Source organism: Pholcus phalangioides, unplaced genomic scaffold, assembly GCF_987345545.1.
Source record: "Pholcus phalangioides strain wild (caught in Gottingen) unplaced genomic scaffold, Ppha-v1.0 ptg000020l_1, whole genome shotgun sequence".
Classification (NCBI taxonomy): Eukaryota; Metazoa; Arthropoda; class Arachnida; order Araneae; family Pholcidae; genus Pholcus; species Pholcus phalangioides.
Genome location: NW_028301613.1, coordinates 11,179,323 through 11,204,429, shown reverse-complemented (window position 1 = coordinate 11,204,429; position 25,107 = coordinate 11,179,323). Strand labels below are relative to the sequence as shown.

Sequence of the window (25,107 nt, the reverse complement as noted above, 5' to 3'; positions counted from 1 at the left end):
CAGTGGGGCTCAAACCCAGGTCCCCGCAATGCGAGTCCATCATTATGACCACTCTACCACCACAGCGGCACTTAATTCAACTGCAGCACAAATAGCAAGAAAAAAAATGACCAAAATCAGTATAATCTCACGAAAACAACGTAGCAGATTAACAGCGTGGCCTTAACATTATCACCTTAACTCATAGTATTACTCTTATAAGCCTATACTCAAAATACATATTTATGTGAGTTGATTAAATTTTTAAGTTAGCACGTATTTGAAAATATTGAAAAAAAAAAATTTTCATTCAAGAGTTACACTGATTTGTCATTATCAATGACCACTTTCATCATGTCCATTATAGAGAGAAAGTTTGACATATTTTACTAGTACAGTATTCCTAAATAACACTTATTTTTGAAACTTCTTTCTTTTTTAAAAATCAGAATTTATGATAAAAACTTTGAGCTATCTTTGTTCTATTTGTCTGCTGCTGCACATTCGAGTTATCAAGATTTGACACTACATATACATTTCACTGATACATAGCTGATAACACCAGTCTATGCGAAATATTTTTCATTCACTGAGAATATTTTCCTGGATGTAAAAATTTTAATAATCAAATATTTTGAAAAAATTTCAAAACCAAAACAATTTTTAATACAATCCCCTCATGATGACAAGTTTTAGTTTAAGAATATTCTGTTTTTCAGTCATGGTGAGGTTTCAAAAGTTTTAAAAACCTTCATCTAATTTTAAAAATATTTTTTTTTAAATATTCAGACATAAGTTTAATTTTTTGCTTTGAGCTTAAGTTGATTGACAAAAGAAACTATACTTGTAATCACTTTCATTCTAAGAAGATAAAGAACTGTTATTTTCTTCAAATGTGCATACATCTAAATTTTTTATCACTAGTATTTCTTTGCAAGTTGTGCAATTTAGCTACCATGTCAGTTTCATTTTCTTGGTTTTAAAGTTTAATATTGTGGGCTACAAATTTCATGGGGAGGGAAAATATTCTCTAGAAAGACTATTATAAATTAATATAGAATATTCTTATTGAAAATAATAAACTATTTTTAAGTCCTTTCAGAGTATATTCTAAATTATTAATCTCGAGATAATATTTTCAAGTAATTTATAGAGATTATTTGTTATAACATTATATATTATAAATATTCTTGAGAATAATTTGTGGAAGAACTATTACAAATAACTGGAGATATTCAAAAGTTATTTATAATAGTAGGTCTTCCAGAGAATATTCTAAACTATTCTCCTCGATGAAAACATTCTCCTACAGATTAGTCTCGAGAATTTTACATCTCTATCGGGACCTGTTTTAACAATCATTAAAACAGGTGTCAACAGTATGACAAAATGTAATGCTGCCAAATTTGTCATATTTTACCTGTTCATACACTGTCCAAGCCATGGCAGCCATCAAAGTTCGCCGTACCATTCGTGGCACCAGACCACTGAAAAATCCTGTTAATCCTGAATCCTGAAATCAGAATGATTCATAAATTGAACACACATTTCAACACTATCATCAACATCCAGCCATACAATTCATAGTGATATTGATATTACATCATTTGACTGATCTGAGATTGGTATTTTTAAAAAAAGTTTATGATCGTCTGTTACAAAACTTGATCCTAATCATTGGAAAGTTATTCAAGAGATTCCCTTTTCTTTTGCATACTGGAATATTTATACTTTCCAACATTTTGCATACACTTCAATGATGATAAAAATGCTTTAGACTTCCAATGCTACTTTACAGCACTGGAAAATAACACAAGCCAGTATGGTGGCATGCACTTTCAATGAACTTCTTTATAATGTTGCTTAATTATTAATAAACACTGTAGTGAAATCTCTATATAACAATACTCTGCGGACTAAGAAAAAATATTATAGAGAAATTCATTATTATATTGAGAGGCAGTTGTGTAACGTTAGACTGCAGGCATTTCCAAACAAGACTAGAAGAAATATTATTGTAAGAGAGATTTGTCATTATATCTAGCATTGTTGTTGTGAGGTTTCACTGTTAAACTTTTCTAATTAGCAATTTTACTTTTTTAATCAACTATTTGAAATTTCTTTATACAGATAAATTATTTCAAATATATGACTTTATTACAGTAAAACCCCTCAGATGTGGTTAACCCTTTTTTATGGTCAAATAATTATTTCCCCTTCTATAATAGTGTGCATTTCAAATCCCTGATTAAGTCGCCCCTCTTCTACGGAGGAATTTTTTTGTCTCACTGGTAACCGCAAAAGAGATTTTACTGTATTTACACCTTGTTAGATTCATACAGACAATATTTTTCCAGATTTAGATAATCATGTTTCATCTGTTCTTCCAATAATTAGCATCTAATTTTTCTGAAAGAGCAGATTTCTTATTGCACTTAGAAATATATGGTTTTTGTTGTCTTTTTTATAGCCTCAGGAGAGACAGGGCAACAACTTTCTAATTGGGTTTTGGGAAACACAGGGACTGTATAATTTATTTTTTACTTTAGTAACTTATACAAACCCTTCAACATGAATGAGCTATCTGCATACTAACCATGATTTGGCCACTTTATAATTGGAAATATGTCTCTAGGATCAACAGTTAGGCAGTAAAATTTTGTTTACCTATGCACCCTGTATACGGGCTAATGTGCACTATCAGTTGTGAGAATCATAATATTTGATTAATAAAATTATGCAAATACAAAGGTCACTACAGGCAAAATGGCCAATGGCAAGGCTAAAAAATACCCATAAAAAATGTGGATATCTAAACTATATCAAAAATACAGTAAACTAATAAGAGAAAAAATAATTATGATAAAATATAAATATACTGCCCATAAAAAACTATGGTTATCTCATCTAAGTATGAGTAGCTTTTTAATTTTCCCAATGTTTCACGTATCTCTTTTTAAAATTACTCACGACCCTCCCCCGCAGAGGTAAGCTATTTCAGTTACTCACAATCCTATTAGAGAAAAACTCCCTGCGATACCACAACCTAGAATTGTCCCTTACCAATCAATACTGGTGTCCCCCTTGTCAAAACAAAACAGTTGATTGACGATGTATTAATGTCATATGGTCTATACTATCTCTCCCCCCCCCCCCCCCCGGAAATCTGCTCTCTTCCAATTTTGAAGAAATATAGCTTAAGCCCCATGTGCCATAAAGAGCACACAAGTGGCTCTTCTTCTTGGACCCCCCCCCCCCGCCAACCAAATCAATGTCCCTTCTTCTGTGGGTATGGTTTCCAAAACCTGATAGCATACTCCAGTTCAGGAACAAGTATGCTCCGGAAAAGTATAAGGATCACTTCCACAAAGAACACGAAAAGACCTTTTTGAGAATTAAACCAAGCATTCTATTAGATTTTCTTACCACATTGCTAATCAATATTCAGAAAACTTAAGCCGCTCATCGATAAGAATATCCAGATCGGTGCATCTAGTTTTGCACCTAGAATACCACCATTCAACTTGTAAGTGAAACATGGGCTGCATTCATTTGTCCAAGCCCTGCAATCCTGTTTAGGTTGGTCTGGACTAACCATTAAGCAAAATAAGCACGTGCTTAGGGCATCTGGAGAAAGGATGCACCGCAATCAAATTATATATTTTTTATTAATGTACTTTTTTGGTCAGAATTAAACCATTCAGTAGAAAATCTTCAAAGATAATATTGTTAAATGAAGGTATCTTAAAATTACTTACCCTTACCCTCCAAATGATGATTAAAAATATTTTTGTTAAAAAAATTAAAATATATCGCAGAAAATACTTTTATATGTTACCAAATCAAAATCTTTTAATTTAAAATGGGTTTTTTTAAGGTTAATAACTCAATTTCTTTGGAAAGATTCCTTGTGCACCTCAACCCTGTGTATGCTTATAGCACTTACCTCTGGGGCAAATGATTTTTCCAAGGTCCCCATTGCATACTTACTCTCGAAAATTACAACCAGATGTAATTGTCACGGGTCTCTCTCTGCACTTCCCTGAGGCCTGGCAAAGTGGTCCGTGCGTCAAGAAGGCACAGAGTAAGCCAAGTTATACAGAATAAGGGTATGACTTAAAATGTGCATAGAGTGAGAGTACACTTGTATGTGGATCAACTGTAGTTTGATCCCCGTATAATAAATAGGAATGCTTCCAGATCTAAACTGCGAATGAAGTCGGAAAATATATCAGGAAGAAAAGGTATGCAATGATGGTGATGAACCAAAAATAAGGTGGAGTCTCAATAATATGAGTGCCGAAACGGAGGTTCCTGATAATCTGGGGTATGTTAAATTTTTTGAAATTCTTGATCAAAAAACAAGATTTTTTGGAAGAAAGTGTTTTGTTTCAATTTTCCTAGGAGTGTTAGTGGTTTTAGTTTGAAGAGGATTCACACCGTATCTCCATCCATGACTAAAGAGGAGTCTTAATCTCTATGCCGGGGTTTTTGTTGGGACCTCAGGCCAGAATTTTCCAGAGATTCCTCTACAGTTAATTAATAAAATGCAAAAAATACATATATATTTTCATATCAGGTCCCCAGTGCAAGTGCCCCTGTTACAAAGAGGACATGGATCTTGGCTGCCAATTTATTGAATTAAGAATTATAAAGCTGAGAGTAAGTACAAAGAAAAAAAAAGTGACTTCATCAAAATGTTAAATAGGTTTTATGCTATGCATAGACCCTATGCTAGGCTGTGCATTGCCTGATCTAGAAAATATATATAACACTCAATGTGATCCAAGTATTGATGCTGCATTTTCCAAATAAATTATTGATGCCATGTTGAGAGAAGGGTGTCATTATGGTGAAGACATTACACTTCTCTCATAATTTGAAATATGCCAGATGGAAGTACTATAACCACCATTACACAGAAACAAACTTCGCATTAGGTTCACAACACACACACACACTGTTTCCACAACATGGCCCAGATCTTAGATCACCTGCTTATATCCCTTCACTGATAGAGAGCAGCAGACTATGATCTGGTTAGGAGGAGCAGACATATGTAATTAAAGCTTTGCTTTAACTCCCACATTTCGTCTGAGTTTTTAAAAACAAATTCATTCTATGGCGGCATCATGCAAATGAAGCCAAGGAGTAACATCATTCAACTTTCAATGTATATAAGTAGCATGCTATGATAGTCTACTCTTGCTAAATACTTTTAACTTCTCACTTGTCTGTACACGCACTGGCGTTGCGTTGCTAATATGTATGTTAAACTAATAATGTTCCGTTGTCAATAATTAAAACCTAAGTTATGTTACAACTGTGAGTCTCATCTTTGGAGTCAGGTGTATTATCTACAAGGTATCTCCAATGGTCACAAGAAATGATTTTATATCATTGTGTCATTCCATTCATTAAATATTACTAAAGTGGCGATTCGGATAAAAATCTGATTTTGTTAAAGCTTCCGAAAAATACTGTTGGTATCATGCAAAATTTGGCACAAAAGCACATAGATATGTACAACCGTGTAATTTTTCGGGAAACTAGCTCGGTCATCTGTTTCAGCAACGACTGATGACCGCTTCCAAGATCACTTGTTTGTTCATGACCGAATGACAGGATTGCAATACTTGATCTCAACACTGGAGCACAAATTTCTGTTTTGCTTAAAAATAAAGCGAAATTACAAGAAATCAAGAAATGTAATATTCCCTCAATTTTCGCTGCTAACCGCTCTAAAATTGAAATATTTGGCAAGGTTGTGGTGAGGATTGACCTCGGTTTTTCTAAGAAATTTCATTGGAATTTCACTGTAGTGGATGTCACACAGCCCATAATTGGTGTAGACTTTCTTACAAAATTTGGGTTATTAGGCGATTAAAAAAAAATCAAATTAATCGACTCAAACATTTTCCAGTATAAAAGGACATGAAATTTCCGGTCCTTCTATAAATTTAACTACAGCGGTTGAGGACACTCGTTAAGTGGCTTGAACTACACTATTGTTTTGCGATTGGTCAGTTGATTCTATGGCTGGCAGCGTATTGTAAACAGTTGTTATGATGGTAGAACCTGACCTGATTGGCCGAGAGATGTGGAGTTATCTGATTGGCTGTTGTCATCATTCTGTTGCTGGACCTTGAAGGGGGAAGGTTCTTGTTCTTCTGAGAGCTGGTGTCCAGGATCTGCTCAATTTCAAAGTTTCTTCTCTTCTATTATAGCTGTTTTTGTGCTTGTATATTTTTTCAATAGCCTCTCTGTAGATTCGTGGGAAGAAGTGGTCAACATTAGCTATTACCTGTGTTTTGCCGAACTGTACACTGTGGTTGTCATAAAGCGCATGCTCTGCCACCGCCAACTTTTCTGTTTGGCCCATTCTGCAGCATCGTTCGTGCTCTTTTAGCCAAACAGAAAAGTCGGCGGTGGCAGAGCATGCGCTTTACGACAACCACAGTGCACAGTTCAGCAAAACACAGGTAATAGCTAATGTTGACCACTTCTTCCCACGAATCTACAGAGGGGCTATTGAAATATACAAGCACAAAAACAGCTATAATAGAAGAGAAGAAACTTTGAAATTGAGCAGATCCTGGACACCAGCTCTCAGAAGAACAAGAACCTTCCCCTTCAAGGTCCAGCAACAGAATGATGACAACAGCCAATCAGATAACTCCACATCTCTTGGCCAATCAGGTTCTACCAGCATAACAACTGTTTACAATACGCTGCCAGCCATAGAATCAACTGACCAATCGCAAAACAATAGTGCAGTTCAAGCCACTTATGTGTGCATAAATACAACCTGAGACTCCGGAAAACTTGACTTTGATCCAGTTTATCAATTCTCCTGATGATGCCAATCACTAGTGTTGGGGAAACGTTGAGAACAAACTCAAACGGACGACGGTCTTCGAACCCGAAAAAACAATTTTTATCAAATGATGGCCGCGAAAACCTTATAGACTATGTTAATATCAGTTCTGTTCCTCATGAAATTGTGCATCATATATGCACAAATTCATAATGCGGTTTATGCTAAAGCTAGATGTTTGCCCTCTGAGAAATTCAAAATTGCTAAACAAGAATTTGATTATATGGTAAAAATTGGGTTGTGCAGACCGTCTAAGAGCCCATGGACCAATATCATATACATATGGTACCTAAATCTGGTGGTACTTGGCGAATCTGTGGAGATTACCAGCGTTTAAATGCCATAACGATCCCAGATCGATATACTCTTCTGCACTTGCATGATTTTGCATACAATTTAAATGGAAAAGTAATATTCACTGAATTGGACTTGGTCCGTACATATCACCAGGTTCCTTTAAAACTAAGCTCTATCCCAAAAACTAACGTCATTACACCATTTGATCTTTACAAATTCACTAAATGCGTTTTGGACTTTGTAATGCAGCGCAAACATTTCAACACTTTATACATAATGTTTTCTGAGACCTTGAGTTCTGTTTTCCATACTTGGACAACGTGTTGATTTCTTCCAGTAGTAAAGAACAACATATGACACATATAAAAAAAAGTATTTTAAAAATTTAATGATTATGGAATTGTACTAAATGTTGAAAAATGTAATTTCGGAAAGTCTAAACTTCCATTTTTAGGGTATGTCATTTCTGCTAAGGGCATAACTCCTTCACCAGAAAAAGTTTCAGCTTTTGTTGATTATCCAACTCCAAAAAACGTTTCAGAACTATGCAGATTTTTGGCAATGTTCAATTTTTATCATAGATTCATTTCTAGAGCAGCGGAGAAACAAACTGTATTTAAACTCCTTCATAACCAAAAAAAAAGAAAGATCTAAGCCCTATTCAGTGGACAAAGGAATCATTAGAGGCGTTCAAAAATTGCAAAAATGCTATTGCGAATGCAACATTATTCACTCACCCAGTTGTAAACGCCAAAATTTCTTTGCATGTCGATGCTAGTTTGGTAGCAATTGGTGGTATACTTCAACAAGAAAAAAATTTTCAATTACAACCACTAGCATTTTTCTCTAGAACATTAACGTCAACTGATTGTAATTATATTATGTATGATAGAGAGTTATTAGCAGTATATTCCTCTATCCGTTATTTTGCTCATATGATAGAGGGCAGAGAGCTTGAAATCCTGAGTAATCATAAACCTCTCGTGTTTGCTTTCAAGCAAAAAATTGAGAAAAAGTTCTCCTAGGAAAACTCGACACTTGTTATTGACATATTAGTCAATTTTCGACTAATATTAAATACATTCCTGGTGCATCAAATATTGTCGCCAATACACAATCTTGTGTCGATAAGATAGCTTGCCCGAGCATAAGTTATAGAGAATTGGCTGAAGCACAGAAAAATGACACTGAATTAGCAACATTAAAAACTTCCCATAATACTGATCTTATTTTTAAAGATGTTATGTTCCCTCCTGACAACATACTACTTTTTTGTGATACTTCCACTAATATAATTCGACCATATGCTCCAGAAATATCGAGGCAGCAGTTTTAAAACAATTACATGAAATATCCCACCCAGGCATTCATGCCACTGCAAAACTTCTTAAAGAACGCTTCATTTGGCCCTGTCTGAATAGTGATTATGAGAAGTGTTGTAGGCAATGTTTGCCTTGTCAAAAATCAAAAATACACAAACACTTGTGCACCTCTTGGCGATTTTCCTTTGCCTAGTGATTGTTTCTTTAAAAATTCACATAGATATTGTGGGACTGTTGCCCATTTGACGTGGCTATCGCTACCTGCTTATGATCGTTGATCGTTATACCAGATGGCTGTACTTGGTGCCACCGCTTTGCCATTAGTTGATATAAAGAGCCAAGACACAATTACCAGTGATCTTAGAACTCAATGGGAAAGTGAACTGTCATTGCATCTTAACAGACTGTTAGGAATTAAAAGAAACCAAACAACGGCATATCATCGACAGTCGAATTCTATAATAGAAGGATTTCATAGGTTTCTCAAATCTGCTATAAAGACAAAAGTTCAAGAAGCAGAACACAACTGGTGTGAAGTACTTCCTATCATACTACTTGAAGACGTGCCAACTTTTGAAATTCGGAGATTCTCTTGAGGGGGGAATCTCTCCCCCCCCCCCCCACTCATAGACTCTATCAAAAAAAGTTCATAAAAAAAAAATTCGGAATTTTTTTTTTTTAATAAATTAAGAAAAAGTTACATCCCCCCCCCCCCAAGGCAGGTTCTGCATTGCCCCTGAGAAGAATAGAATTCCATGTCAGTCTTTCCATGCAGAATAGAGAAATCACATCTACATACTGTTCATAAATTATAAGTGTTTCCTTTCGTGGATGCTATCAGTGATTGATAATCTTGGGTATATGAATTCTTAAAAGCTTTATATTTAGCTGTATATAGCTTAACGTTTTATATTTTCTTTCTGAAGATGTTTAATCAGAAGAAACTATTTAAAAAAAATCAAATTACAAAGGTACGGACGAAAAAACATGTTTACCACACGGCTGTTAATGGAATACAATAACGATTATACAGGAATTTCGACAACCAAGGTCATGCCCCTGATAAATGATTGCTGGTAAACGCTACGAAATTGAAGTCGCCTCTTTGCCAGTTGCTTAAATGCGGTCACACAGACTTTTTTTTATGGCTGCTCGAGCGATGGAAATGAGTACGGCTGTCCTCTATGGGTGTTTTCCTTAACGACAACGTAAAAGCTCGCTTAAAATCTAATTTCCCACCAAAATCCGGAGAGCAGGAAGAAGGATGAAAAATCGGGAGAGTTGGCAGGTCTGTACTTGGCATAAGAGCTACAAATAAGGAAATGTTGGTGCTACACCTTTGAAAGTAATATACAGAACAACACAGACTTCTGGGTGAATTCTTTATGTCGAAAAGACATACGCAAACTAGCACATGAATTTGTGATTCATTTGAAGGAAAATATGGAAAAACTCTGTCCCGTAAAAGTTTCTCGTCATTCCAAACAGAACTTTTTTACACAAAGGCTTAAAGAACTGTACACATGTATTTTTGCATGTGGACACTGAATGAATGAATGCCAGAACTTTGCCACTGGACTTATCCCGTTGCCGAGATCTCTTCCAGCCCAGCTTCGTGGCAGAGTGCATGTGGACACTTTCCCTATGACTGTCCATACCACGTCCTTGGCAGAAGTGAAAAATTCTTCATGTGAATCGTATTAAACCTTCTTTTGTTTTAGCAGATTCCTCAAGTGTAGCAGAACCTATTTCAGATGACAAGCCTGAGGTTTCAAAAACTGGCACTACCACAAGATCTGGGAGAAGAGCCTGTTTCCTAATTCCTGGTCCATTGCAATAGCCAAGCCGACGTCATAGTTTCTTACTTCATCCTGGTCAAGTGACATATACGCTGAGTTTGAACTAGCAACCTCTCCGACGTGCTGGAAGGGAAGTTCTTACGACGGCATCATACAAATGAAGCCAAGGAGTAACATCATTTAACTTTCAATGTATATAAGTAGCAAGCTACGATCGACTACTCTTGCTAAATACTTTTAACTTCTCACTTGTCTGTACACGCACTGGCATTGCGTTGCTAATATGTATGTTAAACTAATAATGTTCTGTTGTTAATAATTAAAACCTAAGTTATGTTACAACTGTAAGTCTTATCTTTGGAGTCAGGTGTATTATCTACAAGGTGTCTTCAATGGTCACTAGAAATGATTTTATATCATTGTGTCATTCCATCATTAAATATTGTTAAAATTGCGATTGGGCATCTAAAATTCTGTTTTTGGCAATCCTACTTGTATTATGGTTTCAATGATTGTTCAATTTAATTTAAACATGCTTATAATTATTTAATCAGGTAAAACATACTTTGCAAATACACTTGACTGCAACAGTAACTGAGGTATATTTGGAAGGATAAAGCTGCATCTTTGTCTTAATCACATCTGGAGGTTGTGTCACGGCAGATGCCAATACACCTGCTACCATCCCACACGTAAAATTGATAGGAGCTGCTGATGCAATATGCCTCTCAATATCTATGATTAAATAAAAATTAAATACAGAAATAAATATATATATATATATACACACACCAATATATATTTAGAGAATCAACATCAGGGGGAAAAACAATTATTTTCTTTTGTGTTTAAATTTGTTAAAACCAATGATAAATTTTAAATTTAATAAAATGGTAAATTAGCATGAAAAAAAATATTAGATATGAAGTTAAATTAATAAAATAAAAGTTTTTGTACTTTGAAGTAATCAAAAAAAAAAACGTCATTCAAATATTACGTCAGCATAGAGGGGGGTTTGAAGGTTGCTTACGTCATCAGCCATCCCTTTTTGATAATATGTTATGTTCTAAGCTGCTGAAGAAATTTTCCTGGGGGGGGGGGGGGGGGGGAGAGGCAGGCAGTGTTTTGCTGACAAGGTCAAAAAAGGCTGAAAAGCTGAAAATCTGCTTATGTAATACTTGAATGGCCCCTAACACCAAATACAGTTGGATTAATTTTATACATATATACATACCATATTTCCCCGGCATGCCACCAAACTCAAAGGACATCAGATTTTTGAACATTGGGGTCTAGTCCATTTTCAGCATGCCAGGAAAAGTGAGGTTTAAAAGGATCACAGTACGCATTTAACCGCTGTACTGTTGTAGGCCTGTTGCTCGCCACAGAGAACAACAAGCCTACAATGGTATAATTATTCAATCATTATACTTCACTCATGTTTAGAAAAAAACTGATGGTAGCATTATACAGAAATACACTTCACGTTAGGTTCATAACACATACATGCATATTCCTGCATGTACCAATTCATTAGAAATTCCATACAGAAATGTGTACAAGGTGCACATAGGGTTAAGTAGTAATATGCATTCAGTCAATTCAAGAATTTTCCAGAATCTGGTTTAAATTTCCCTCAGCATGATGAAAAGTATGTGTATTCTTGTGGCATGGCTAGTCTCCCTTAATGTTCCCCAGCGCGCCGGCTAATGTGCAGGAAAAATGTTTTTCCCTTTAAAACACATTTTTTTTCCTTTGGCACTAACAAGAACCATCATGGCCATGCTGTACCAAACCAATGAACAATTAAAAATAAAATGACTAGCACAAAATTTACATAAAAAATAAAATGGGTAAATGATAGTATAAAATATAAAAACTATAACTTAGGATAAAAACCAATCCAAATACAGTCGGATTCACTTATAATGAAGAGCATGTGAGCTTGGAAAGATCCCAGCAACAATACTCACATTAGATCACTTGCTAAATCTATTTTCAAATCAAATCTCCAAAATCAAGTGCTTATAGTAGACAATTTGACCATTTCAGGCATTTTTCCGACTCTAACTTTTTAAAGTAGCCTATCATTCAAGTCAGACCCAAGTTTGGTGTATGGGCAAAACTTGAATGGGGATTGGTCTAAAATTGTGAATTTGTATACAGAACACACACACAGACAGGCAGGCAGAAAATTAATTTAATACACAAATAGCCTATGGATATGAGGAAAATTCCCCTTTTATTGTAATTTTATTATTTGTGTTTTACAATTTGACGGTATAACTTCCAATTCAAAACACTAAAATAAGAACCACTGGTCAGAATGACTTGAAAATTTGCATGAATATTCCTGAAGCAATAGAATTTAGTATGGCAAACCGGGGGCAAAAAGTACTTAAAAATCTAAAATAGACAACGATGTACTCAATCTAACTTGTGGGAAATTTGCTCGCAGAATGGAAACGATAGCCAGTCAGAGCAAAATCATAACTCAATTAGTATCTTATCAGATTTTTTTTGGGAAAAAAACCCTTATACCATTCAAAGTTAATTTACCACCTGAATGTACCCCAAGAACAGAAAATGTAGTAATGAAAAATTTTGGCTAATAATGAACTAATATGGTATTTTCAAAAAGGGAAAAAATATTTATGCCACTTTTATGTGACTTCTTGAAAGAAAAAAAAAACCACTTGATTCAAACCAAACAACCCTGGTCTGTATTATTTAGGTGTTATTTAATGCAATAGTTTCTAATTTAGCAAGGGCTGAATTAGATATTTAAAAATTTCTGGTTGGTCAGTTTCTAATCTTCATTTTCCATGTGCCCATCATTCTTTTATTGAAAAAGTGTTTCCCTTAATCCTTAAGGTGGGGGGAGGGGGGATGCCTTCTGCTGAACTATTGTTCTATTAACTCTCTCTCATATCCCTAGTCAAGTAATTATCTGCATTGCTATTTTGTTTTTAATTGGGTTGCTGTATTTTTGAAATATATGACATCCATATTTATTATGGGCATCTTTTTCTCAGCCACCTCGTTGGGCAGTTTGCCTGTTGTGGCGTTGTATTTGTATTACAATAGCTGTAACACTAATTCTAACAGTTTTTTGGTTTTAGTTGAACATTTACTTTTCATTCTCTCATTTTCTACATTAATTTTTTTTTTTAATTTTCCTTTCAGTTTCTTGTTATATACCATAAATACCTCATTTCATACCTGCTGGCTAAAAGTATCAAAATTAATATACAGTTAGTATTGTACCAAACAAAATGCATTAATTTGCCTGCAAAGTGGGAGTTTGTTAAAAGTGGATCCGACTGTATAATTCTTTTATACTACGAAGACATAAACACAGTGGTATTTCGATCTATTAGTGTCTCCTCTTGAGAATAAGTTCCAATATTCATTTTCTCTTTTGTACAATGTAAAAATATACTGCATTATAAAGAACTAAGTTTTACTATTTATACATTATTTAAAAACGCCTTGTCTAATATATCGCCCCCTTCTCATGCCAAAAACATAAATTCTCTTTAAGTTTTGCCAGAAAAGCAAATATGTGTCCGAGCATGTTATGAAATGTTTAAAGAAAATAACTTCCATAGAGTAACATGGGTTTGCTGTGGTGGTCAAGTGGTCAGAATGATGGACTCTCATCATGAGGCCTTGGGTTCAAACCCCCACCGCTGCCACAGTGGTGGTCAGCTGAAGTTGATTTTCTGTGGTTTTTAACTTTCAGGCACGAATGTGAGTCGATCTCACCGTAAAAAAAGTCTTGCACACACAGAGAGCAACCGGCTTACAACAGTACAATTATTGAAACATAACACTTCACTCAGAATTTGTAATATAGATGGCAGCACTACAAATTCACACGCACTCAGACTGTTAGATACACTTCCGTAACAACTCAATCGGCACTAAATTGCCCATGGCAATATACCGGACTCCTGCTTGCAGACGTGCCAAAACTTTTGGAATCCAGAGATTCTCTAGAGGGGGGTACCCCTGCCGCTCATAAACCCAATCAGAATTTTTTTTTCATCTATTAAGAAAAATTTTCAACTCCCCACCCCCAGGCAGGTTCTGCATTGTCCCAGAGCAGAATATAATTCGATGTCAGTCTTTCCATGCACAATAGGGAAATCACATCTGCATACTGTACATAAATGTTTCCTTTTGTGGATGCTATCAGTGATCGATAATCTTGGGTATACGAACTCTTAAAAGCAGTTTTATATTTTCTTTCCGACAAAATATTTAATCAGAGAAACAATTAAAAAACCTCAAAATACATATCTGCTGACGAAAAAAATTATTGTGTTTATGGCATGACTGTTAATGGAATACAATAATGATTATACAGGAATTTTGGCAACCAAGGTAATACCCCTGATAAATGATTGCCGATAAATGCTACATAAACAGTCACATCTTTGCCAGTTGCTTAAATGTGATCACCAATACTTTTTTTTTATGGCTGCTCAACAGAAATGACCAAGGCTGCCCTCTATGGGTGTTTTCCCTAAGAATAACAGTAGTCATTGATGGCAGGACGACGTTCAAGCTCGTGGAAAATCAAATTTTCTGCCAAAATCTGGAGAAGTTTTAACAAATCCAGAGAGCCGGGAGGAAGGGTTAAAAATCCAGAGTCTCCTGTCTAAATCCGGAGAATTGGCAGGTATCTGCTTGGTTTGAAAAAAAAAGAGTAACATGGGTAGAATAAATATTCAAACGTCATTTCTCATGTTCTTTTTATGCCCAAGAATTTACATCATGCTTCTGGCATGAGGAGGACAATATAGTATATAGACGAAAAAATTAAGTAAGAAATCAAAAAAATATTCAAAAATTTCTACAATCAAAGTCCTGATTGTAGAAAGTCCTGAATGCATGTAAATCTCACAAGAGTAATAGATCTTTTCATGAGTGAAAACTATTTGATCCATCTCCCATTTGATTGGTCATTTTTGAATAGTAAAAATCTCATGCAAATTGTCATGGGATGATTTTACACTAAAGAATAAGATTTCACCTTTTCAGCAGTTTGGTACTGTATAAAATGAACTTAATTTATGCCCATGGTTAGCACAGTAACGCCCTACTATAACATTTATCTTATTCAAGTTCCACTACACTAAGTTTTATGAAATAGAAGGATGGTCAAAAAATTTCGCTCTATAGTAAAATTTGCATATTTTAAAGAAAATCAATGATTGTAAAATTTCCTCTAATGGGCACTCATCCGTGAAATCAATATTTGTGAGCAAACCTGTACAAAATCTACTGCAATTATTTTATCTATGTTCACCCTAGTAATGAGATAAACTTGCCAGTTTTTTATGTTAATGCATCTTATATAAAATGAGATGCATTACAAGCGTCTGATGAGGAAAAAATTCTAGACAACTTGTGGACAAAGAAGTTATAAATACAAAACCTTCTGCATTTTAGCCATACTCACATCAAACCACTTGTGATCAGCAAACGAAAAGGTATGTAGAATCGAATCCTAACAAGAAAGAAAATGGCATTTTAAGAAAACCATACGAAAATTTGGTGATGGAGTTTTTCTTTTTCAGATTGTACTTTTATTTTTTTAACTACAGTGAAACCCAGCTGTATGAAGAAAAAAATAAATTAGTTCTAGAAATTTCATCTTGTAATGTAGGTGGTTGACAAGAACCAAAGCACAAAAAAAAAAAATTGATGTATAATTTTTCCAAAGTAAATAAGTATTTGTCAAATTGTGAATCATATGAGACAGTAAATCTTATTTTCAATAGCATTGGGGAAAATGCATCTTGGATACAAAAGAAATGATAGGATAAAAAAAAAGGATAATCGGTGGAACTTACTTGAAGGAACCATTCTTTTGGTCTGTGTGTAAAACATCAGATAAATTCCTGAGAATGGTGCATCACGGATTAGTGTTGGAACTAAACCGGAAAAAAGACCTAGGGAAAAATGTTATGATAAAAATGAAATTCCAAAAAATTTCAAACGAACCCAGTAAAAATAACATATTTTCATAATTTTCAACACCAAATGATTTTTTTTTAATTTACAGAAAATCGTTTTAAAGGTTAAAATTTTCCATATATAAAATACTACACTATAAAATATGAGTGCAATATGAATATTTTAAGATTTCTTTCTACAATGATAATTTCATTTTTATAACAAACTAGCTATAATACCCAGCATTGCATGGATTTTCTTCAATCACTGGGAGAATTGAATAAGTGATGACCACCAATCATAAACCATTGTAAAGGAATAAACTATAATACCGGCAGCGTTAAAGAAGTTAAAAACCACTATAAAGGTATACGATTGTCTGAAACACATTGCTAGATAACCAAAATGAAGTAAACATTCCGAATGTGATTGTTGAGGCCCAGGAGCCATCATTGCCCAACAAGTTTTTTGCCCATTTTGGACATTTGCCCAGGTATGACGAACATTTAATGTAGCCTATTGTACAAATCTGGTCCCATTTGGTACATATGCAAAATTAGACGCCAATCAAAAATTGTAGATTTGTATAGAGAACATACACACAGAAAATCAATTTTATATACATAGACTAGCTACTAAAACCTAGTGCTGCCCAGGTTTTCTTCATATACTGTAAGCATTAAATCACCAAACCATTGTAAAGGAGTAAACATGTCTGAAATGTATTGTTTGAGAGCCACACTGACCAAAGTAAACATTCAGTTGAGGCCCATGAACCATTGTTGTCCAACAGTTGTTTTGCCCAATTGGGACATTTGCTCAGCTCTGACGAACTTTTAAAGTAGCCAGCCTATCATTCAAGTCTGGTCTTGTTTGGTAGTTATGTAAAATTTCGTGACAATCAACCTAAAATTTTAGATTTATACAAAGAACAGACAGCCACGGAAAAACTAATTTTATAAACAGGGTAATAATTAATTCCCTTTGCCGTATTTTACTGGCAAACAGTTGGTCCTAGAGGCATATTTGCAATTAGAAAAAGCATCCAAATAATGTGTAGAACTTGGATACCTCATTCATGTTGCAAGGGGTTAAATAGTTATTAAAATTAAAAAAATTAAATTTTTATACAGACACCCTGTTCTCTAAAACCCAATTAGAAAGTTGTTGCCCTGTCTCTCCTGAAGCCAACAAAAAAATTTTCATGTTTTAAGTGCAATATTTGCTCAGAGACATTTGGATTTAAAATTTGATGGAAAGTTTTGAAAGATTAACATAAATAGGAAAAGAAGAGATATATTAGTTGATGCTGTCCTCTCCCTTCCCCCCCCCCCGCAACTTTTCCCTTATTTTTATATTCAAATATCTCTGTAAATATTGCACTTGTTCAGCAAGTTGTTTTGTTGGCCTCAAGAGACAGGATAACAACTTTCTAATTGGGTTTTTGAGAACATGATAACCATATAAAAAGTTAATTCTTATTTTAACAACTATACAACCCCTTGCAACATGAATGGCATATATCTGAATTCTACCCATTATTTGGATAATTTTTCCAATTGGAAGTATGTTTCTAGGATCATAGTTCACCAGTAAAATGTGGCAAGGAGAATTAAGTAATCACCCTGTAAACAGGGTGGTAGCTATAGACTACCCAATAATTATACATGTGATTCCTTACGAAAAACTAATATCGAAAAGTGTTTCCTGCTTTAGGATTACACGAACATTCAATGAGTTGTAATGTTCTGAATTTTTGTAACAGTCGGTTACATGCCAAACACCTAGCGAAAGTAAAATACTTCCCTAACAAAAGATTGCAAAGTTTTTGAAAATTAACAGAAATATTGAATCGCATTAGAAGTCAAGTTCAATTGTCTTCTTTCAAGATTAGTGCTTCTTCTCTTTGTGATTAGTAATGTAATAATTTATTATTTAATAATATCACCCTTAATATTGGCAAATTTATCACCAGATTTTTAAAATGTTTGCAATTTTTTTCCCGAACTCAACACTTTATTGCCAAAACCTGATACTTTTTCCTCCTTCACTATCAAGTCAAATTTTTTGAAAGAAGGTGCATACATGTTTACTGTTTGCATACATGTTTTAATCAGATTACACGTTGATCATTGAAACAGCAACATTTTATGTGAGCAATTTTTAAAATTTAATAAAACCGTTTGCACGTAGAAAGCTCCAATGAAAGATGCAAAAATTGTAGCATGACAAACGGGACTGGAGGAAACAGTAAAATAATATCAAAGATTTTCAATCAGAAAAGTTTAATCAAACTAATTATTTTATGAATTGACATTCTAAATAATTAGTGAATTCAGATATTTCTATAACATGAAGCAATGAAAATTTTCAATTTCCTTGTGACTACAACTAATTTTTACCATACTAAAATGTTAATAAATTTACTTAACCTTATTATAAGAAAGATTTTGACACGATTTCGAAATTTATTTCAGTCTGCATGACTCATGCAGAATTTGATCGTTTTTTCAGGTGAATTTTCATTTTGGAGCATATTTATAAGGGTTAAAGTTGCTCTGAGCTGAACCCCTCTTAGTAGAGACAGAGTTCAGGCTCTTGCTGCCCTAGGCACTGCTAATTTTGCCGCGCTTATATTTTAACCCCCCCCCCCCCTGAAAAATCATGCAATCAATCAGCTTTAAAAGGGGGAGAACCTTTAGCTCTCAATTTTTAAAATGAAAGCCATCTCTTTACTGTTTTTCTAAATATGGTTTTTAATATAGTTTCATATACACACACAACATAAATGAGATGCCGTAAAAATTTTGAACTGTATTTGTTAAACCTCATCATGACAATTTATAACTAATCTCAATAAAATTTCATTCAACAAGCTTATTGTGTTATCTAGTAAGTATGCTGCAGAATTACAATCAAAAGCTGTGATGTAACGTAAATCCTCCAAAACTTCTGAATTGCAAATAAAAGAAAATATCTCGAAATTGTAATGTTCATTTAAGGAGTGTCTCGACCGCTGAAGTCGATATTTCAAAATAAAAATATTTTATGCAATTAAAAATCAAATACAAAAATTTCCAGTCAATCTGGTTAATTTGTTTTTTAAGAAAAAAAATTAATGAATTATAGTGTAAACGTGACCAAGTTTTTGATCTCATCCATAAAGATAAGAAACTAAAAACTACTCCACCAAAAATTGAAATTTTGTAGGAATATTTATATGATAGGTGTTAGTAAAATGAACCTCAAAATTTGATATCTGATCATTCAATAAAATTTTATGAATTTTTAAGTTTTGAAAAAATTTAAAAGTTTCAAAAACTGCAAAGTGCAACACACACTCAAGAGAGGAAAAAAAAGGTTTGCTATCCTAAATTTCCCTTAGTGTTGCACCATTGTTATCCTATTTTAAAAACACCAAGTTATACGTTTGATGTACATTCGGTGAGTTTAGCAGGATTTTAAAGTGACATTATTAATTTTTAAAGCATTTTAACTTATTAATTATGGGTCAAATCAAAAAACAAAGCCCTTTTCCATATTAGTTTTTCACAAGGAATCATACGTAATTATTGGGTGATCCATAATCACAACTCTGTATATTTTTCATAATCACTATAAAAAGTTTAACTTTTCTTGCATACCAATTGCATTGAAAAAATATTCATATTCACTTGAATATTCACTCAATCATTCAAGATATTCTATCCATTTTATGTGAATAAAAGCAGACTCGAAAAACGTACAGTTTAAATCTTAATGACTTTGCCCTTTTACACTCAAAGCTAGGACAACTCCAGGTTTGTCAAACCTGTGGTTGGCATGTATCACAACTTTGAGACAAAAGAATGGGAAATTTATTCCGAGGCTGACTATGGTAGTGAATAATATATATACACACACACAAACTACTATTTTCCTGCATATAATTCAAGGACTATACATTAGAAACAGCAGAATTTCTATGTGCAGATTATATACTCCTGCATCTAATCTGAATGGTTTTTGTTTTCTTTTTCCGAGAGGTTGAAATACATTGTAAGACCAGACACACCATGCTTCACGTCTCAGAGAAATATCTAAGGATTGGTGTACCCGGAAGTTTTACTAAATAACAAAATCAACATGGCTGCCTCTAACAAAGGCAACAAAATGATGAAATTATCAAAATTAATTAATGAGCAATTGTCAATATGAATTCTCAGTATAAAGATATGTCCAAATCATCTGACCAGTCTTTCAAAATCCCTCACAGATCAACAATCATGATTCTTGCCCACAGGCAGTTTTATATCATATGTTAGTATGATCAGCATATTAAATTGTTAATTTGCTATTATAATTTGTAAAAATCATCTGCCTATCTTAGCCATTGAGCACTATATGTTGATGTCATGCTACTCACAAATTTTGCATCCATGTTAGTGTGTGTGGTTGGAATACAAATAAATATTTAAAAAATGAATTTGTAAAAATTTATTGATGGCACATAAGTGCAAGTAGAAAAATTTGAATATTTTCTTTAAAAAAAAAGAGCGTCTTCCATTTCTTTAGATTTTATTGTAGATAAATAGAATTTTCACATGAAAATTATATGTGCCTATGCACAGTCTATACAATATTTTTTCACAAAGTAGTGAAATTTGCATCTGTGGATTATATGCCGCCACAGATTATACTCGTAAGCAGGAAATTAAGTTACTACTAAACCACACATGTACCATATGAGCATTCCTCTCATGAATTTCTTATGGATAGTTGTATAATAAAAAGTGTCATGTCTGTGTGCTCTTAATTTATTTCATTAATAAAGTTGTGTGCATCACGTGTTGTCATCTATTTTCAAAATTGGAAGTGAATATGGAAGCTGCCTTAATTTTCAACCATATTCAGTCATATGGTTGAATATAGCGGATGCCTGAATTTTCAACCACATGACTGGGCACTCGCACTTAAATATCACCAAACAGACTTGCACCTCAAAGTTGAAAAAAAAAATTTTTTTAACCAATCTGGCTCTATTTAGAAGAGATGGAGGAATTGATCTGAGAAATAAGAATCAAATTTAATTACTTTATTTGTGTAAAACAATGTATGAACACCCAAAGTCCTCTTACCCTTAGCTCCTTCTGTCTTATAAATCTTGAATAGAGCTTCAGAAAGGCTTTTGTAAGTGTAGACTCCACTCTAGACATAAAAAATAAAAAGAAGGTTGAAAAAATTCTGGTTGAAAGAAAAAAAACATTAAGCAATTAAGAAGCTTGTCACTCTACGCTATTCATATAGGATATAAAAAAAATTAGATGCAATGTGGATTGCAAAGGAATGCTAGTTTGATTAAAAGACTAAGTAGGCATGTACTCCCACCATCAACGAGGTGGCTGATGTTTAAAATAATTAAAATAGAAGGACCACTAAATTCTTCTATTTAAATTACTTTAAACTGAAAGTTGAAAATTTAGAATACCTAATGTCTTCACTGTTGTATTGCATAAATAAGTGATTTCTAAGAAATATGATATACAGTATATAAATGGATCCAATGCATGGGTCATCTTAAGGAAAAAACACGTTACATCGACCCTAACTGCAGGAGTTTCTGAAGTAGGTTTAGATCTAAAGGCCTGGGTTGCACCCTCTACGCACCAATAAAAGCCAGAAATCTTATGCATGCCAAAATTCAGAATTTAAGAAGATATCTACAAGTGCCTCTCCAAAATATTTAAATTTTTTAAATTTAACTCGTATTATTTGAGACTTTAAACATCATATCTTTCATTCTTTATACTGGTTCAAATCTGATTGTTTTATTGTGAACCCCACCCCCCCCCCCCCAAATAATCATTCCGTTATGAAAATTAAATTTAAATGCAACAAATTAGTTTTTTCAAAATTTGAATTAGGTAAATTTAAATATTGTTTCACCAAATATTGCCTAGGTCTAACTGAAATTCAACAAGATTGCAAACTAATAGTAAAACCCGCTTTTAACACCTGGTACTTAGATGTGGTCATCCTTATTTGATGGCCAAATAATAATTTCCCAGGTTAGGCAATACACATTTCGAACTTTTTTAAGTTTTAGGAATGAATTTTTTTGTCCCGACGGTGTCTGCAAAACAGGTTTACAGTATGTTTTTCCCATTGCTTCAAAAATTTGTGAAAATTCTGGAGTGGCTACATTTATATTTAGACATAAATTACCTTTTGGGTGAGGAAACATAACGTAAATAAACACAAAATGTGATGAAAACAACAGCTCGATGCATTTCAGAACTGTATGAATATTTTTCAATAGCTCACAAAAGACAAAATGGAAGGGGGAAAAAGGGTCTCACTATTTTTTTCTATTTCATCTTTTGTTAACTCTACTGAAAAAGGAACTTCATTCAGTTCCAAAATGCATCTAGCTGTTGTTTACATCACATTTTGGGTTTACTTAGTGTTATTTTTATGCTCATATTTGTATTTGATTCACAAAAATAAATAAGATCAAACACTTAACATTTAAATCTTTAAAAATACTTATTGTTAACACGCACTCAGTGACCAAAAAATTAGGAACACCCCTCACTCAAACTTTGACTTGTCCGTGCAGCATGTGTGCTGACATAATAAACCATATTTTCTCATGAAAAGCTTTCTCCTGGTCACAAACACCAGTTAACATTGCAGTTTGCCTGTTTGTGGGGAAAACAAGAGATTTGAGTGACTTTGAATGCAACATGATTGTGAGTGCCAGAAGGGACAGATTCAGTATCTCCCAGAGTGGCTAATTTTCTTAGCTTTTCTCATACAACAGTGTCTCGAGTTTGCAAATAATGGCAGTTAAGCCAAAAACTTCAAGCGGAAAGTGGAATAATGGGCAGAAATCGCTTGTGAACAAACTAGGTGCCAGATGACAGACATGCATTGTGTGCAGCAACAGATAAGCTACAATGTAACAAATTGCAGCACAATACAACTCAGGATCATCGCAAAGCATATCTGTATGCTCTACAAGACTGATCTTAAAACTAAATGTTTTAACAACCGGTGACCAGCAAGAGTCCCTTTGAGTTTGCTGCAAAAATGAAAACTGCTTTTGTTGGCTAGAGAATGTCAAAATGGAGCACTTGATGAATGGAAGAAGGTTGTCTGGTCTTTTGAAACCCGGGTCCTTGAGATGCAAGTCCGTTACTATGACCATTCGACCCCAACAGCGACAATGGGTATTTCCAGCAGGACAAATGCACCCTCCCACAGAGCTGGAATTATCTGAGATTAATTTGGGGAACATGATTTAGAGTTTCAATTGCTTCAATATGGCCTCCTCAGTCACCCTATCTGAACCCAATCGAGCATTTGTGGGATGAAGTTGAAAGGTCTGTTAAAAGCTCTAAAGCACCACCTTCTAATCTGAGGGAATTAAGAGCTGCCACTTCATTAGCATGGGCTAATATTCCTCCTTAATAGTTTCAGCAACTTGTAGAGTCTCTGCCTAGATGAATATCTGCTGTCATCAAAGCCAGAAGATGTCCCACACAATATTAATGGTGAGTAGCAGGATGTTGCTATTTTTATGGCCACTGGGTGTACAGATTAAACATACTATAAAGAAAGATAGAACATATTATGAATAAAGATAGAATATATTATGAATAAAGATAGAACATATTATGAATAAAGATAGAACATATTGAATATAGAATATATGTGTTCTATTCATATATTGAATAGAACATATGAATAAAAATAGAACATATATACAGATACAAACTCATTTATGTATATTTTTCATTTCCTTTTTAATTGATGGAATCATTATCCTCCACATTTTGAAATCAAAAACTTCATTATCCATTTTAAAAACAGATTGACAAATTAAAATTTTTCAAGGATGTACCTCAAATCTAGTTTTTATCACTGTCATGGGTAACAAAGTGGTTGCAGCAAATGTTCGAGCTGTACAGCCAAAACATATTGATTCTAATGGCCTGGGATCAGCATTTCTGAAAGGAAAAAAATATACATAATATATTTTGATACAGAACAAAAATTCTTACATTATATACATTTATGACCATCACATCACATCATATGACATCACATGCTTATGTCACGTCACAATAGTGATTCATAGTCACAATTCTATTCATTTGTTTTGAGTAAAGAATTATTGTGGGGCACATCTACCACATGCAATATAGCATTTTTCAGTGGTGTCTTTAACATTATTTCCACAATTTCGTTTGCTCTTGTTCATAAAATGTTGGATATCACACACTTGAGAGTTTCAATTATGATCCTTTGTGCATGTGTGCATGTTTGAACAGAAATTTACAGTAGAAGTTCAATTTACGAGCATAATTCATTCTCTGAATAGGCTCGTAATCCACGGCTGTTGTGTGATTCAGTTCTTTTTTGTGAAATCTGGTTGTGAATGCAGTTCAGTTTCACATTTGAAAAAGTACCTCCACAGAGAACAGGCAGACCTTTAACATGACTTACAACAACACATGAAAACTAAAATTTACCATCTTTACACCGAAATGTGGAAGACAGATGGCAGCACCAGCCAGACTACAAAACAAGCTTCTCTGCCAACATGAATATAAACATACTCGCACAACATGTGCGGACATGTACCATTTCATTGGAAATTTCACAGAGGAATGTGTAAAAGGTGCATGTATGACTAAGTAGCAATGATACAAACAACCCTCAGTTTCAAAAAGCTTTAGCTGCAAACATTTTGATTTACGAATTTGTCATGGTTTATGAACACGAACACCCAAGTGGGCTAAAAGCATGCCTTACGCAACACGCCATTCCCAAATGACACATATTTCAGATATTATGCCCACCTGGTGTTCTTTTTTATTAA

General features: G+C 34.0%; 1 protein-coding gene across 1 annotated transcript in view; it reads right to left on the bottom strand.

Annotated features, from left to right (window-relative positions):
- The window catches only part of LOC149070965 (mitochondrial glycine transporter A-like), a 70,059-nt gene that overhangs the window by 2,538 nt on the left and 42,414 nt on the right, over positions 1-25,107 (bottom strand). Inside the window, exons 6-10 of the mRNA XM_089248338.1 lie at positions 24,127-24,232; positions 21,359-21,428; positions 16,139-16,237; positions 10,840-11,009; positions 1,400-1,492 (exon numbers count right to left, since the gene is read on the bottom strand). Coding sequence (XP_089104464.1) covers positions 1,400-1,492; positions 10,840-11,009; positions 16,139-16,237; positions 21,359-21,428; positions 24,127-24,232 — 538 coding nt within the window. The remainder of the gene's footprint in view (positions 1-1,399; positions 1,493-10,839; positions 11,010-16,138; positions 16,238-21,358; positions 21,429-24,126; positions 24,233-25,107) is intronic.